This window comes from Thunnus maccoyii, chromosome 14 (genome assembly GCF_910596095.1).
Source record: "Thunnus maccoyii chromosome 14, fThuMac1.1, whole genome shotgun sequence".
In the NCBI taxonomy this organism is placed as follows: Eukaryota; Metazoa; Chordata; class Actinopteri; order Scombriformes; family Scombridae; genus Thunnus; species Thunnus maccoyii.
The window spans coordinates 10,754,409-10,769,837 of NC_056546.1; the positions used below are offsets into that span (position 1 = coordinate 10,754,409).

General features: G+C 38.7%; 1 protein-coding gene across 5 annotated transcripts in view; it reads left to right on the forward strand.

Moving 5' to 3' along the window:
* LOC121911599 (equilibrative nucleoside transporter 1-like) overlaps positions 1–14,463 on the forward strand; it is a 42,326-nt gene extending 27,863 nt beyond the window's left edge. For all 5 annotated transcript variants that reach the window (XM_042433225.1, XM_042433222.1, XM_042433224.1 and 2 more), the window contains exons 2-13: positions 529–619; positions 761–842; positions 2,922–3,103; positions 4,562–4,701; positions 6,025–6,159; positions 7,613–7,710; positions 8,046–8,127; positions 8,676–8,761; positions 9,165–9,273; positions 10,104–10,189; positions 11,705–11,904; positions 12,621–14,463. In XM_042433225.1, the coding sequence (XP_042289159.1) occupies positions 591–619; positions 761–842; positions 2,922–3,103; positions 4,562–4,701; positions 6,025–6,159; positions 7,613–7,710; positions 8,046–8,127; positions 8,676–8,761; positions 9,165–9,273; positions 10,104–10,189; positions 11,705–11,904; positions 12,621–12,732 (1,341 nt within the window). In that variant the 5' untranslated portion in view covers positions 529–590 and the 3' untranslated portion in view covers positions 12,733–14,463. The remainder of the gene's footprint in view (positions 1–528; positions 620–760; positions 843–2,921; positions 3,104–4,561; positions 4,702–6,024; positions 6,160–7,612; positions 7,711–8,045; positions 8,128–8,675; positions 8,762–9,164; positions 9,274–10,103; positions 10,190–11,704; positions 11,905–12,620) is intronic.
* Positions 14,464–15,429: the final 966 nt, after the last annotated feature.

The window sequence follows — 15,429 nt, forward strand, 5'->3', positions numbered from 1 at the left end:
AAGTTTAAATTTTATTTAAAAAAAAGTGTTTTTCTTTAAAGGTTAAGGGGGACAGGAAATTGTTATTGTTCATGTTTTTAGTATATTTAAAAGAAATGCTATACTGTGAGCTTTTTGAAGGAGGTTTTTTGAATTTCAAAACTGTTGCTGTCTTGTGGATTTTTTTTTTATCTCACTCTGTAATGACTAAAACATGTTCACAACACCAAAGTTTGGAAGCAGAGTTGTTGCTGTGTCTCTGTTGCTAAGCATGAGGTTTTCTGCTGGTGGTGCTGGTCAAAGACAGCCTCTGAATTTGGCAAGCTGACTTTAAACTTCACCTGCCAGTTTAAACTAAATCACCTAGTTACCTTATTTTCTGTACACTCTGCAGCTTATTTTTGAATTGATGTGTTGGCTCTTTGATTAATTCGCTCATTAAAATAAAACTAAATATAGAAAGGCGATACAGATAGCGGCTGCTGATGATATTTGCATGTGCTGGTATGCTAAATGTTTTCTAAGTTACATGTTATCTGTGTGTTTCAGACCTGGTGCCACCCTGATTAAACCCTGACTGAACCTGTTTCTCTCACTTACTAAAAACAACCATGACGGCCATTAATGCACCTCGGGACAAGTAAGAAAAACTCTCATTAGAATCAATATTTTGTTTCCAGTGTCTGTTTTAGTTCCCATTGTTGATTGAGTTGTTTGTTGATATTAAGTTGAATGACTTCATTGATGTACTTTCATGTGAACTTCCTTGTCTCTTTCCCAGATACTATGCTGTGTGGCTAATTTTTTTTGTCCTGGGCTTGGGAACCCTTCTACCGTGGAATTTCTTCATGACAGCAACAATGGTCAGTGAAGTATATTTTTAGGACAATTGTAAGCTCGTCGATGTGAGAATATTTGCTGGCTAATGCAGTTAATCTCTGAAACAACAGACAGATGGAGGTGATAAGAAAAGCCCTGTTGGTGGCCTGTTGGTTAGTGATTAGCTAATTAAAAGGTTGGCCGCTACTTAGAGGAAGGTCATCTAACTTAGAGAAAAGAAATATTGTTTGTTTGCATTCCCTCCTAAAATCACCTGGTTTCACTCAGAATGTCTGACTTGACTCTAGCCAGATGGATTTCCATTGCAGTGGTATATCCTCTCTAATCCTCTGCCAATTCTTTTTGAGTTTTAAGGAGTTAACTTCTTAAAATGTGGAATTTCAGTTTCATTATCCTGGGGGAGTTGATTTTTTTCCCTTAGGGGAAGAACAAATAGCCTTCTTCCTTTTAGAGTGTTTATTTTGTTTGACAAAGAAAAGTTGGCTGGCTGACTTTAAAGGCTCCATATGTAAGAATTATGAAGCAATTTACATTTATTGTTTTTTATTGCCAATGAGTGAACAGGTTGTGACGTTTTTGCGTTAGTAGTAGTGCCTTGAAACTCTCTCGCTAACTTCTGCTTTGCAGAAACATGGTGGAAAACACGTTAGAGATCTTTTATGTTATTATAAGAAGTGTAAGTGAGGAAAAAGACATCACCTGTGATAGTCTTCTGCTGCTGCTCACGCAATGACAGGATGCTGACGACAGGATGCAGTTAACAACAGGATACTGACTGATTGCAGCTCGCTTAATGGCCACTGGTATCACTAATGAGAAGGAATTTCTGATTCCTACATATAGAACCTTTAAACGTTTCAGTTCAGCCATTTTTGTTGTGCTCTTAAGTATGTTTTATCTGTGCATTGTTTAAGGAATTATAAATGTTTCACCCAAGCAACCTCCCACCTTTTTTTTTTTTTTTTTTTAATGCAGTCAGTTATTAGTTTATTATATCCATCTTTCTACAAAACTAATTCAGTCCAATACAACAGTTAGTTGTACAAAGTTATAATGTTCAGTTGTTGAAACTGTTTTAGAGAGATGTTGATTCAAACTTGGTCATTTTTGGATGCTGTAGTTTGTGGTGCTGTTGTATTGCATTATACAGAGAGTTTTTTTTTTCTAACATTTAGTCTATCTCACTGATATAAATGTGTTGGACAAAATATTAGAAACGCTCTCAGTATCGGCCTTTTGGTACAGCTACTTTTGTGCTTTTAATTGGTTGATAGCATATTTCCTGAAATAGATTGAAAGCAATAGTCAGGTGCCCAAATTAATATTGAAATAGGTTTTTCTTGTCATAATTATTCCTCCTGTTCACTCACGATGTAAGTGATGGAGGCCAAAATCCACAGTCCTCCTTCTGTGCAAAAATGTATTCAAAAGTTTAAAGATAATATGAAACTTCAGTCGTCCTAATTAGTCAAATCAAATAGATATCTTTCAACATTAGTCTGTTTGGTGCCAAAGTCCCTCTTTTTGTTACTATACTTCCACTACAGCTCTACAGGGAAACACTGTCCAAGGAAACACAAAGACAAACACAAAGGAATTTGATGCTATAAAGTACTGTACTATATAGTATAAACTATATAGATTACTATAAACTGTAAATGTGGCAGATATCCACTTTATATGACTAACTCAGACTGCTGAATCCTCATATAAGCTTCAGATGAACTTTTAAATGCATTTCTGCGCGAATTGACTTTTTACACAATGGATTTTGGCCCCCATCACTTATTTTGAAAGCACATTTGAAGGGGATCTTTAATAGCCTGTATGAACAGGAGGAATGATTGCAGCAAATGATTACAACTTCTTTCAGTGTTTATATTGGCACCTGACTGTTGTTTTAAGACCTGACCTTACCTGTGAACCTATCCTTTTGATGTTAGAGAAAGATCACTTTTTTCTTGTGATACAAACTGTGTGCCTCTTACAGCTATGGACTTGTGGTGTTATCCAGTGTTACTGTTAAAGACTGTTGTGAGAAAAAAAAAAAAAGTAAGGTACTTATCGTGATAAATGAGCATTCCTCTATCCTCCGTCCTCAGTACTTCACCAGTAGGCTGAAGGACCCACCCAGTGACTTCCCCTCCAATCAGACGGATAATGTGACGATGGAGGACGAGGGCCATCGCAGCGTTCTGGAGTCAAAGTTCAACAACGTGATGACGCTCTGTGCCATGGTTCCTCTGCTCATTTTCACCTGCCTCAACTCTTTCATACACCAGAGGTATCCCCACCCCGCTCCTGTTAATTTATGTAGCTTGTAGTCTTGTCTAGTATGTACACATACCCACCTAAAGAAAGAGATAACTTAAAAATGTCAGTACTTAAAGTCCAGCTGAAACGAGAGTATCTAACCTCCGTATTGTGACGTATTTCCGAGTGAAACAGGATAGACAGTAGCGCTGTGCCCAAATACAAATACATTATTCGGCAAAGCACAAATAGTGGTTGTTTTTTTTTAATTTTTTTTTTTTAACGAATATTTGTTTCATACAGATATTTCAGAAATTATTTGTTTTCAGGGTTAGGGAAGAAAAATAAACCATGTCAAATACCAGAGTGCCGGTCGGTTACATCGCTATCTCAGCGTCTCTCCTTTGCTCCGCTGTGACGTCTATCAGTAGGTCTCAGTGCCTACGTAAGCACACGTCATATTTTGTTTTACAGGAAGAAAACATGATTGGATTTTGATATAAAAATACAAAATTTTTGTAATTTTTTGGGCATATTTGTTAAATAGGTGCACAATATGATTAGGGTTAGATCTGAAACAGTTTAAAAGGCATTTTTCATTTCATCTTGACTTTAAGTATGACTAAAACATACTTGCTGTTTACAGTTAAAAATTCCCCAAATACAAGGTATTAACTTTTTTGAGGCAAATACTGCACCTGTGCCCTCCATTCTTCTCTGCCTTTCCTCCTGATTATTGGTACCCCTTGGTCACCCCATGCCACTAAAGGTAACATGATCCTGTTATACCTCCAGTATGTTTGCTTTAATTAGAGTCGGATTGAGAGATCTGGGCTGGACCCCAACCACGGCGGACTCTTCCCCTGCACAAACACACCGAGGAATGCTATTTATGTTCTCTGCTTCTCCCCCATCTTCTTCTTTACCTCTGTTTACCTTCTCCTCTGTTCCTTTTTTCTCACTGTTTCTCTCTTCCTTAAATATACTCACTTTCCTTTTTAGAGAATTTTGTCTATTTTTTCCTCTTCTTTTGATGAACTAATTGTGAATTGACCTTTTGTACATTCCACTGGAGGACATCAACTTCCTCAAAATAGCAATGACCCTCTCTTTTCATCAGAAAAATGTTGTTTTCATTTCAGGTCAATGACTCATATCTATCCTTCCATATTCCCTACTCTCTTACTGCTCTTAACACATTTGAAAACACATCCTGCTCTTTTCCTCCTGCTCTTTCCTCAAATGATACAATGAACATAATTGGTTGAATATTTGTTAACCAGAAATTGAGGAAATTTACTTTTAATGTCTAATTTTTTTAATGAATAAATGTCACCAACTATTTCCTTTTTAAAATTACTTCTTAAAGTTTCCTAAAATGGGTACGTTTCATTGTCTTGACTATTGTTTTGGGTTGGTTAGTAGTTTACTGAAATACTGAAATGTATTTCCAAATTAAAGTTCCTTACGTTTTCACTCTTTCTCTCAGTATTCCTCAGAAGCTGCGGATCTCAGGCAGCCTGCTCGTCATCCTGTTGGTTTTCTTGGTGACAGCCGTTCTCGTCAAGGTGGACATAGCCCCCCTACCCTTCTTCACCGTCACTATGATCAAAATCGTCTGCATCAATTGTGAGTTTACAATATGTCACTAATAATAATTCGAGCTGAAATTATTATAAGTTGATTAATCATTTAGTTGATCGACAGAATAATAATCAGCAACTACTTTGATAATCATTCGTTAGATTGTTTATCATTTTTCAAACAAAAATAGTGAAAGAATGCTGGTTCCAGCATCTAAAATGACAATATTTGCTGCTCCTCTTTGTCATTATAATAGGAAACTGAATATCTTTGGGTTTTTCGACTTTTGATTGGACAAAACAAGACATTTGAAGAAGTTGTGATTGGCATTTTTTCACTTACATGACATTTCATAGACCAAACGATCGATCCATTGATTGAAAAAACAATCACCTGATAAATTGGTCAGTTGCAGTCCTAATAAGTCTCTCTGCTCTCTGATCAGTTGGGGAAAGCTCCAATCTGTGACATAGTCACATAGCAAATTGAATGAAAAGATATTACAACCCTCCCTAAAGTAAACTACATGATACCACAAACTTTTTAGCTGACACAGTCCTCACTTGCGCTTGTCAGCATTTTTCTTACAGCGTTTTTCATAAATTTAGCTAAACAGCTGTGAAGGAAGATGACGTCCTCATTTTTGTTTCCGCACTGAACTCATGCAAGTGATTATTTCCACATGTCATCTCCCTCTTTGACTCAAAATCATCTTCATTCACCGTGTTATGGAAAAACCCTTACACATAGGTACACACACACACACACACACTCCCTCGTACCACACTGAGCTTTTGAACACAGACTATGATCTCACTGCGTTTGTTTATTTACAATAACTCCCTGAGCAGCAGGGATAAGCTCACCCCCCTCCTTACCACTGTTGGGCCAGTCCTGACCCCCAGGTCCTCATGAGGAACAGCCCATCGTGTTTGATTTAGAGGGGAGAACGTTGTGATCTTGCAGCTTTGATTCCTACATCTGCACATTCCTCTTAATGGTCATGCATTGCAAGATTTCTGCAGCTAATCAAGTTCCTATGTTGCTGTATAAACTGCTGTAATCCAGTGGTGTCAGTGAAGTTTGCATGGAAAAGCTTTAATGGCAACAACTTTGTGTAAAGTAGGGAAAAGAAAATAATAGTTATGTAATGGTTATGTAAAACACTTTGTTTGCACCATTTTGTTCTCATAAAGGGTGTCATCTTTCCCTGCTTGACGTGGCAGGTAATTTTGGTAGACCTGTTTGAGCGGGCTGCAATATTTCTGTTGCTGTGGGACGAAGTGTTTTTCTGTGTCACAGTGACACTTCGATTGAAAAATTCTAATCCCTACACACCCTTGTCTTGTTCTCTCTTTCCCTCCTCAGCGTTCGGGGCGATTCTTCAGGGCAGTCTGTTCGGGCTGGCGGGGATGCTGCCTGCCTCCTACACAACTCCCATCATGAGTGGACAGGGGCTTGCTGGCACCTTCGCAGCTTTCTCCATGATCTGCGCGCTGGCCAGTATGTCTCACACACAAACCACAAGTACACCTCTTCCATTATAACAATGCTGGATGTACAAGTGGTGGACAAAATAACCCACCAGTTCTCTGTGTTAACTTTGTAGGAGGTAGAACTGCTGCTAGATAAGATAGAAATCCTGCAGAAATGAGACCATTACATGCACAATTCATCATTTAAACAACAATTAAAATACAAAGTGATGTGGAAAGTTAAACTTTGTAGCAAATAAATTAATTTTTTTCAGTGGATGCATTGTTAAGTGAAAGATTAAATGTGTTCATTGGTGAATTATGTAGATTTTTTGCCGATATCCGATATTTCCAACCCACTGTGGCCGATTGCCGATACCGATATATGCGCATATTTTTTTTCCAGCTGGCTGAGGAGACTATCATGCATGCAAGCTTAGATTGTACTAAGTATGATCAAGAAAGACAATATATAAAGGAAGAACTTAGGAAGACTGGAGTTCAAGAGCTCAGCTTTAAAACTTAAATGACCCTGCCAAGTGGGCAGAGCAGTAGAGTTTTCTTTGAGTATATTAGACAGACAGGATTAATGTGTAGGATTTAATCTCTGGTCCACACTCCAGAGCAGAAGGTGGCGGTAATGCTCCTAATACGTTGGTTGCCAACTGCCGTTATAAACCAAAAAGAAGAAGTTTTTTGTTGTTGTTTTTTTTGCACAGAGTGGTACATCCTGTCAGCCGAAGTGTTTCCTATCTGTGCAGCCAAACATAGCAGCCTCAGCAGGCTGAATAACAAATTGGGGCTCTGTGCTCCGGTTGGATCCACATGGAGAGCTGAGGCTAACGTTAGCTGAGAGGCTAGTGGAGCGTTAGCCGCAGTATGAATGGAGGGAAGCACAGCCAGCTAGCCTCCCGGCTAACGTTGAGGGAAGCACTGTCAGGCGGCGGAGGAGGTGGCGACATATCAGCCTCTCATAATCTGCAGAATTCGCTGATGCTGATATTTCATTTTAGAGCTTTTATCGGCCGATACCGATGACGTGCCCATAATATCGTGCATCCCTAGAATTATGTTTTGGTAGAGGCCGGCCAAACGTTCAGTGAAATTCTGCGGGATGTTCTTTGAATTTGGTTTCCTAGACAGAGTTATTACGAATACAAAATAGTTGCTTGGATGTTTTTAAATGAGAAAGTCTTCAAACTTTTGACTGGTACTATATATGTTTCCTGTAGGAACTGACAGCATTATGCAGAGATGTCACACACAAATACACAAACATAATCAGAAAGTTCTTCAGCATGAATATTACTTTAAGATTTATTTAATCTATTTTTGAGACTGTAGGTTATAGTATTGAAAAGAGGAATACTGACAGAAGAACACTCAACATGTTAACACAAGAATGACTGTAGAGTTTAATCAATGCCTCCGATAGTAAAAAATGATTATATATTCTCACACTGTCTTGTCTCTGTCTGTAGGTGGGTCGGCCCTGCAGGACAGTGCTTTTGGTTACTTCATCACAGCCTGTGTTGTTGTTCTCATGGCCATAATGTCCTACCTCGCTCTGCCCTCCATGGTAAGGCCTCATATTCTCTAAATTAAACACAACGATATGTTTTCCAGAACTTTTTCTCATTTGCTCTACTGTTTTCACAAGTGTTGAGGACTTTTTGAAGAGCACTTTGGAGATAAGTGCTGAGTGCTTTTAGATACAAGCTTTTAGTTTAGTTAGGTGCTGTATAAAGTTCAGTGTTTTCATTTTTTGATATCACTCCAACTACTTCTGCCTGTGAGGAGATAGAAAACACATCTCCCAGTGAGCATTTATAGCATCTCTGGGAACCTTCTTGTATTTATCTTTTCTCTACTGGCTCAGTGGAGTGTGCTCATTATGGTTGTTGTCATCAACAGGAGTTTTTCCAGTACTACACAGAGAGTCACGGGTCCAGACCCTCCGCGGATGAGGAGAACAAAATGGACTTACTCAAAAAAGGTAAACAGGCCTGCACAGATACTCAAGTTCCAGTTTCCATAAATGAAATATTACTGAAGTTGCAGCTGTGGACACTTTTTTTTTTTTTTGACCTCACCATTTTTATAAAACATTTTGGTTATATACGGTCATGCAAACAAGCACATTTGTTGCTAAAATCATCATCTATAACTTTGATTAATATTTATGACAGTATGTGAAACGGTAAATAGTTTAACACTGGTGCTGCGTCTGTTTTCACAAGCGCTGAATGATTTTGGTCACTGTGTTGTCTCGCTGACACCCAAAGGATTTTTGCCTTTACTACACACTGACCACGGCGGCCGAACCCACTGAGAGTGTTTGTTTCAGTTTATATTGCGGTGACAACTCCACTGTGACTGCTGTGAGCCTGTGGCGTTAATTACTAGTGTGTGAGAGCGTAATGGGAACCCTCTGTTACATAACAATAGAAACTTTGTGCGTACACCCTCGCAGATATGGGACAGACTGCACTCCACGTGTCACTCGACCAACATAATTATAGAGGCGTTTTGCTTGTTTCTCAGAAAGTCCAGCAGAGAAACGGCCGGTGGTGGATCTGACGGAGGACGAGGCCAAACCCAGCGTGTCTGTGCTAAACATCTTCAAACAGGTGAAAAGTAACATATAAAAACAAATGAATGAATGCCAAGATATTTCTTTTTCTGTCAAATCCTGATACTGTCCAAACGATTTTTATATTTCGTAAATCATGACATAAATCACAAAGTCCCAAACAATAATGCATCGCAGATTTTTAAGCAACCTGACACACCATTGACCCTAAACCTCACATTTTTACAATTTAAAACTTCACATCTTTCTATGAGATTGATGAGTTTTAACTGTAGATGTGCATCCTTTCATCCAATCACATCAAAGATTCCACCAGTAATCAGAGATAACCTTCTCCATCCAAGTGACCTTTTCTTGTGCCTTTTTCCACCTTCCTCATGTGTGACGGATTAAACCGGTTACGTAATATTGATTATGTTTGTCTGTTGCTCTCTAATCAGATCTGGGTGATGGCGCTGTCAGTGTGCTTCATATTCACCGTCACCATTGGAATATTCCCAGCCGTGACTGTCGAGGTTAAGTCGACAATAGCAGCCGGAGGCGCCTGGGGTGAGTCACCATCTCTAACATCTGTACAAAGCTGCCCCACTAGTAAACCAGTAACATCAGTTATCTTCCCTGGCAGATTTTTTATTGGACATCTGCCATGTTTTTTTCCCCTATTTAAACATTTATTCCAACACTTAAACCTTTTTTTTTCTTGATGAGAGGAAAGTAGCCTGGAAAACCTTTTAGCTCCAAACATCAGACTGGGTGCTTTGTTGTTAAATTTTTTTATGTTTGATCACTAAAAAGTGAAAACTACTTAAAAATGCTGCTGCTAATCTTTACCACTGTTTATTTTACCCTCTCGTAACATTGATTTACTCAGACTCAATTGCTTTCATTGTAGATCTATGTAGTTAAAATTGAAAAAAAAATACTGAAAACAGTGTTTATTATCTTTTAAACACATACAGTATCTCCTTAAAGAAATACTACACTGAAAACATATTAAATCTATGTCCTGTAAGCTTGCAGTGTAGCTCTGAAAGGTTTGCATCTTGCTCCTTCATGGAGGACAGAAGCTGTTGTCATCTTGGATTCACATGACCCAGAGTCACGACAAAAAAGTATACAAACGCCAAAGTAGTTTTAGAAGTTGCTCAGTATGTTTTTTTTGTTCCGTGACACCGACCATAGTAAACTGCTGTGAATCCAAACTGGCGTCTAACAGCTGCCGTCCTCCACGAAGCAGAAAGCCACAAACATTTTCAGCTCCACCTTTCAAGCCCACCGCGGGGGAGTACTAAATACTCCAGTGTAGCGTTCTTTCAGGAGAAGACATCTGCAGTCTTGTTGTTGTTAACAACAGCTTATTTGTTTTGGTCTCATTTCAGACACTTACTTCATCCCTGTGTCCTGTTTCCTCCTTTTCAACGTGATGGACTGGGTTGGCAGGAGTCTGACAGCCGTCTGCATGTGGGTCAGTAACAACATGATGGTGTTGAAACACAAATGGCATGTTTTACAAACAGGACTGCACATCTTGAGACTAAAAAGCCTGGTCGAAACATGTCCCGGGTGTGTAGAGATCCGGGTTAGACCAGACTGAAGGTTTGGGCTGCTTCTTTGGGTTCAGAGTGAGTTAATTAGTTTACTAACTAACTATAAAGTTCCCTTCGGTTTCTTGTCGGAACCGTCTGGTGGTCTCAGTTGTGTTAAAGGAGTTTGTTGCTGCTGAGAACATTTGTAAAATGCTTGAAGCATATTTAAAATGTTAACTCTTGATAGCTATTGTTTATATTTAATTAAAATAGTAATGATAGTGACCAGCGTTTCAACTATGATCTTTACCCAGAACGTATCAACATCCAGACCAGTTGTTTATAAACACTATTGCCTTGTAGGCTCAATTTTCAATGACCACATCAAAATATTTATTGTGATCTGCTGTTGTCGTGCTCTGTGAACAACAGGAGACTTTGGCTGTTACTGCTACATGAAATGTTTACATGTGAATAAATCACTGAGTCATTAGGGGAATGGTGGAAAAACATGAACCAGAGTCCAATTTAGTTGCTAAGAACAGAGGTTTGTTTTGGACAGAGACGTGTGGGAGAGAGAATGCTGTGCGGAGGAAGTGGTTTTCAGGGTTGAGTGTCAGAGGAGTGACTGAGCTGTTTTTTTTTAGGGTTTCCTCCCTCTTTTCTTACATTATGTCCACATCTGGATGGATGAGGGCATCTGAGTGAACTGCTGAGAAGCTCTGATACACATCTGAGCATCATGTCTACTGTCAGATTATTTTCGGTTTATTGCATTTCCAGCCGTCTAGTCTATAGTTAGCAGTGTGTTACTCATGATGTTTGCTTGAGTGTGTTGATACTTGCATTCAAGGATCAGATGAGTAACCCTTCCGCCTTCAGACTTTGTGTGTTAAATGTCACGTTCTTTTCTGGCAGAGCATAAATGAATCAATCTTAAACTTTTGTCCACAAACGACAAATTAACAAACAAGTCTTAATTTCCTACGATCCAGCGGAAATAATCGAATTGAATCAATTCATTCTGTACAAACACAGTAAAGATAAGAAACCCAGTCTGACCCTGTACTGGAATGTCAGAAGATAATTGAGTCTAACAACCTGCTTCTGCAGAGCGTCTTGGTATTAATGCTGATAACAGCAGTCAGCTGCTCCGCGAGCATGTGAGTTTGTTTATCATCATTAGATAAAACTGATCAGGATGCTGACAGTTTCCACTCAGGTGCTTCGTGAACTTGAGTTCAGGTTTGTCGGTCATTTGTGTCTTTAAGCAACTTCACGTTTGTCTTGCTGTCTAATGCGCTGTGTCACTTTAAGATTTTATCATTGGACTCATTGAATCTGAAATTGAAAATACAGTTTACAGCTCATAAATCTCTCCAGAGGAACTTAGTGTTGCTGTTAATTGAAATTGTGTGTGGTTGATGTTACTGTCTCTCTCTCTCTCTCTTCAGCCCAATAAGGACAGTATCTGGCTTCCTGTCCTGGTGGTCCTGCGCGTCATCTTCATCCCTCTGTTCATGCTGTGTAACGTGCAGCCTCGTCACTACCTCCCTGTGCTGTTTTCCCACGACATCTGGTACATCATCTTCATGATCTTCTTCTCCTTCTCCAACGGATACCTGGCCAGCCTCTGCATGTGCTTCGGACCCAAGTAAGGACTTCATACATACAGACCGTGCTCTCGTAGAAAAGACGTGTGAAGATTGACACTCAGATTTAAATAAGTTAACCATTTTGGGTAGATTTTTAAATGAATAGTTCAACATTTTGGGAAGTACACTTATTTGCTTTTGTTCCAAGAACTCTCATATCTGTACATGAAGTATAACGCTGGAGCCAGGTGGCTGTTAGTTTAGCTTAGCAGGACTGGAGCCAGGGGAAACGGCGAACCTGTCTCTGTTCAAAAATCTATTGACCAACATCTCTGAAGCTTGAAAACGATGAGAAGTTTTGTGCAGGACAATTTGTTGGCGAGGAGCAACATTTCTGGTGTCCCTGCTGGTTCTTGGCAACCTCGTGTTGAGGACAAGAAGTCTTGGCCAAGAAATAGTTCTGCAAATAAAATCAAAAGTTCACGTTTTTACACTTATGTGTATTTAAACAAATCAGATATAATATGTTCGTAAGCTTTAGAGGTGCAGATTTTATTAGCTTTGATCAGAGTCAGGCTAACAGTTTCCTCCTGTTTCTAGTCTTTATGCTAAACTACATTAAAATCCAGGAGACTGATGTCCATCTTCTCCTTTAACTCTCAGCAAGAAAGCAAATCATGTTGAACTGTTCCTTTATTTTAACGCAAACATCATTGCGTTTAAAGGTGAAGGACTCGTTCCTAATGAATTTTGTTCCTCTGTTGTCTCTGTACAGGAAGGTGCCGCCGCATGAAGCAGAGACGGCGGGGGCCATCATGGCATTCTTCCTGTCCCTCGGCTTGGCTCTGGGAGCTGCAGTCTCGTTTGCTTTCCGGGTCATGATCTAAAACCTCCAGCAGACCCTTCAGTAGACGTAGATTAGACCTCCATCTCTCCCTGTCATGACCTTCACAGGAGAGCCTTTGAATAAACTGGACTAGCCAACGACTGAGAGGAGACGGTACAGCCGACTAGAGATCTCAACCTCAGTCTTCCAGAAGTTACAGACTCCTCATCCAGCCATCACGGCAACAATATAAGCTGAAACATTTTACTGAATACTTTTTTTTTTCTTTTCTGGAGCATCATTTACAATCAATGCCATCAATCAAACCGGATATTTCTCTTGAGACAAATTGACGAGCAGAGTGCGACTCAACAAGTGAATCAAAACCAAAAGTGTAGAAAAGAAAATCCATTCTAGTGGACTCATCACTCGGCAGAAATCCTTTGTGGTTCTGTGTAAATTCAGTTTTCCCAGATATCACAAATCTGCTGGCAGCATTAAGGAAGGCTGCATGTACAGTAGTATCCCAGAGCCTCATTCATAAAACTTTCTTTTTACACATTATATGAAAAAAAACAAAAAAACAATGATAAAATGTTATATTTATTTAATTTTTTTAGTTTTATAAAGTTCTTTCACTTCCTGTTTAACAATCATATTGGTAGAAATCACATGAAATGATCGGATGGTGTTTATATAAAGTCTTGACACGATTTTTTTTTTTTTTTTTTTTTTTATAAATGAGGCTCTCGGATGCTGTTTGGCTCGTTCACATTCACCATTAAATTTAACTCATGAATTTATGAACTGTGTTATCCTCAACCTTTTTTTTTTTTTTACGAAAAACGTGGATTTACGATCTTTGCGTCACCGTTGGACTGTTGCAGCTTTTTTTTTTTTTTTTAACTCTGATCAAGCCAAATACACAAAGATAACATGTGAAACTGATGAACTTTGAAGGGAGGTCATGACTCATCAACCAGCTACTGTGCCATATGTGTAAACCGCTTTGCTCCCCTCATGTCGACTCGGGTCACTTTTGTTTGTTCGCTTCCTCAACAACAAATCATTGATTTCTCAAAGAATGTAAGAAGGGCCTAAAGCCGAGGTTTAGTCAATAATTTAGGCCAGTGCCTGCCTGGAAACCTTCCCCCGCTGAAACTCTTAGAGAGTGCTGTTTGTCGATTGGTCCGTCTGGTAGTTTTAGATGAAGTTGTATCAACCCGGGTCTAGATTCTCAGCCCACATTCGAGGGCTGTTTATGTTACTGTCTTCCTGATAAACACTTTTTGCCACGATGTATTTTAAACATGGTTAAAGAAAAAATATGCAGCTGTCAGTGAGATTTTTAAAAAAAAAAATGTCACTCTTCAGCTGTTTTGAGTCTGTGCCATTTCTCATCAGACATGTTCTCATGGAAGATAAGTTTTATATCAGAAGTAGTTTTTAGCATGTTTTTAAAACTTAAGCCACTCGGCTTGTACTGAGTTAGATTGTTTTTATGTACAAGGGGAGATAAAAGGTCACATGCCTGTTGATGTATTTTTGTTTAGTTGCATATTTGTGGCCTTTTGATGCTTTTGTTTTTTGTTTTTTTTAAAGTTTACTTTAGTTATTCATAGTATTTTTCATGTTGCCATCTGTATACATCCTAACAGCCTGTTTAAAAGCACACCATTGGTCTGTTCTTCGATACTGCGTCTTGTTTGGAATGGACGATTGAAATGTTACTTAACCTTGTATTGCAGTTTAAAACAGTTCTGTGATAAAAAAATAAGTGTATTTTTAAGAATCTGGCTCCTCCTGTTGGTCATTTGTGGTAACACACTGCTCAACATTTCAGCAACTGATGAGGTCAGAAATGATCTGGCAATGAAGATATGAATGTGATATGAAACATCTGGACTCTGAAGCTTCATCAGGTGACACAAACAGCTGCTCTCTTTATTCTCTGAAGCGTACAGTAGAAACTCAGCTGATCTCTCTCATGTGCTGCTGCTGCTGCATGTGACTGAATAATGAAGAGACGCATAAAACTGCCTCAGTGTTGGTCACAAGAAAAAAATGCAGCTGCTTCCCTCCTACCTCCTCCACTCCTCCTCCTCCTCCTCCTCTTTCTTGGCAACTTCTCAGTGACCTTTATGAAACAAGGCCACTGATAGAGCAGCTCAGAGAAAGAATCACTTTTCAGTTGTAAAATTCATAAGAATTTAACATTGTTGACCTAAAAAAAAAAGAGCATAAGATCAAAATTAAAATGGTTTAAAGGCATACAAAGTAATAAAACAGAATATAAATGTTTAAAATATCACAGCTGATATCATTATGCTACATTTATAAGCACTAATTAAAACATTAAACACAAATACACAACATGCAAAGCAATAATATGGGAGATATTATGGCTGTATACAGGCAGTAACTGCACACTGAATCAGAGCTTCTTTCACTTGTATTGGCAACGTTTTGATCAACTACACGTCTTTCTCAGGCAAAAATAGATATTTGAGAAATATTTAGGCTGCAAATAATTATTTCCATTATTGGTTATTCTGCAGATTATTTTTTTTGCTCTACAAAACATTTAAAAATAGTGAAAAATACCAATCACACTTTCCAAAAGATGTCTTGTTTTGTTCTACAGACACTTTAATACCCCCAAATATTCAGTTTCAATTATATACAACAGAAAAGCAGCAAATCCTCATTTGGGACCATGAAATGTTTGAAATTTTGGCTTGAAAAATGACTCAAAAGA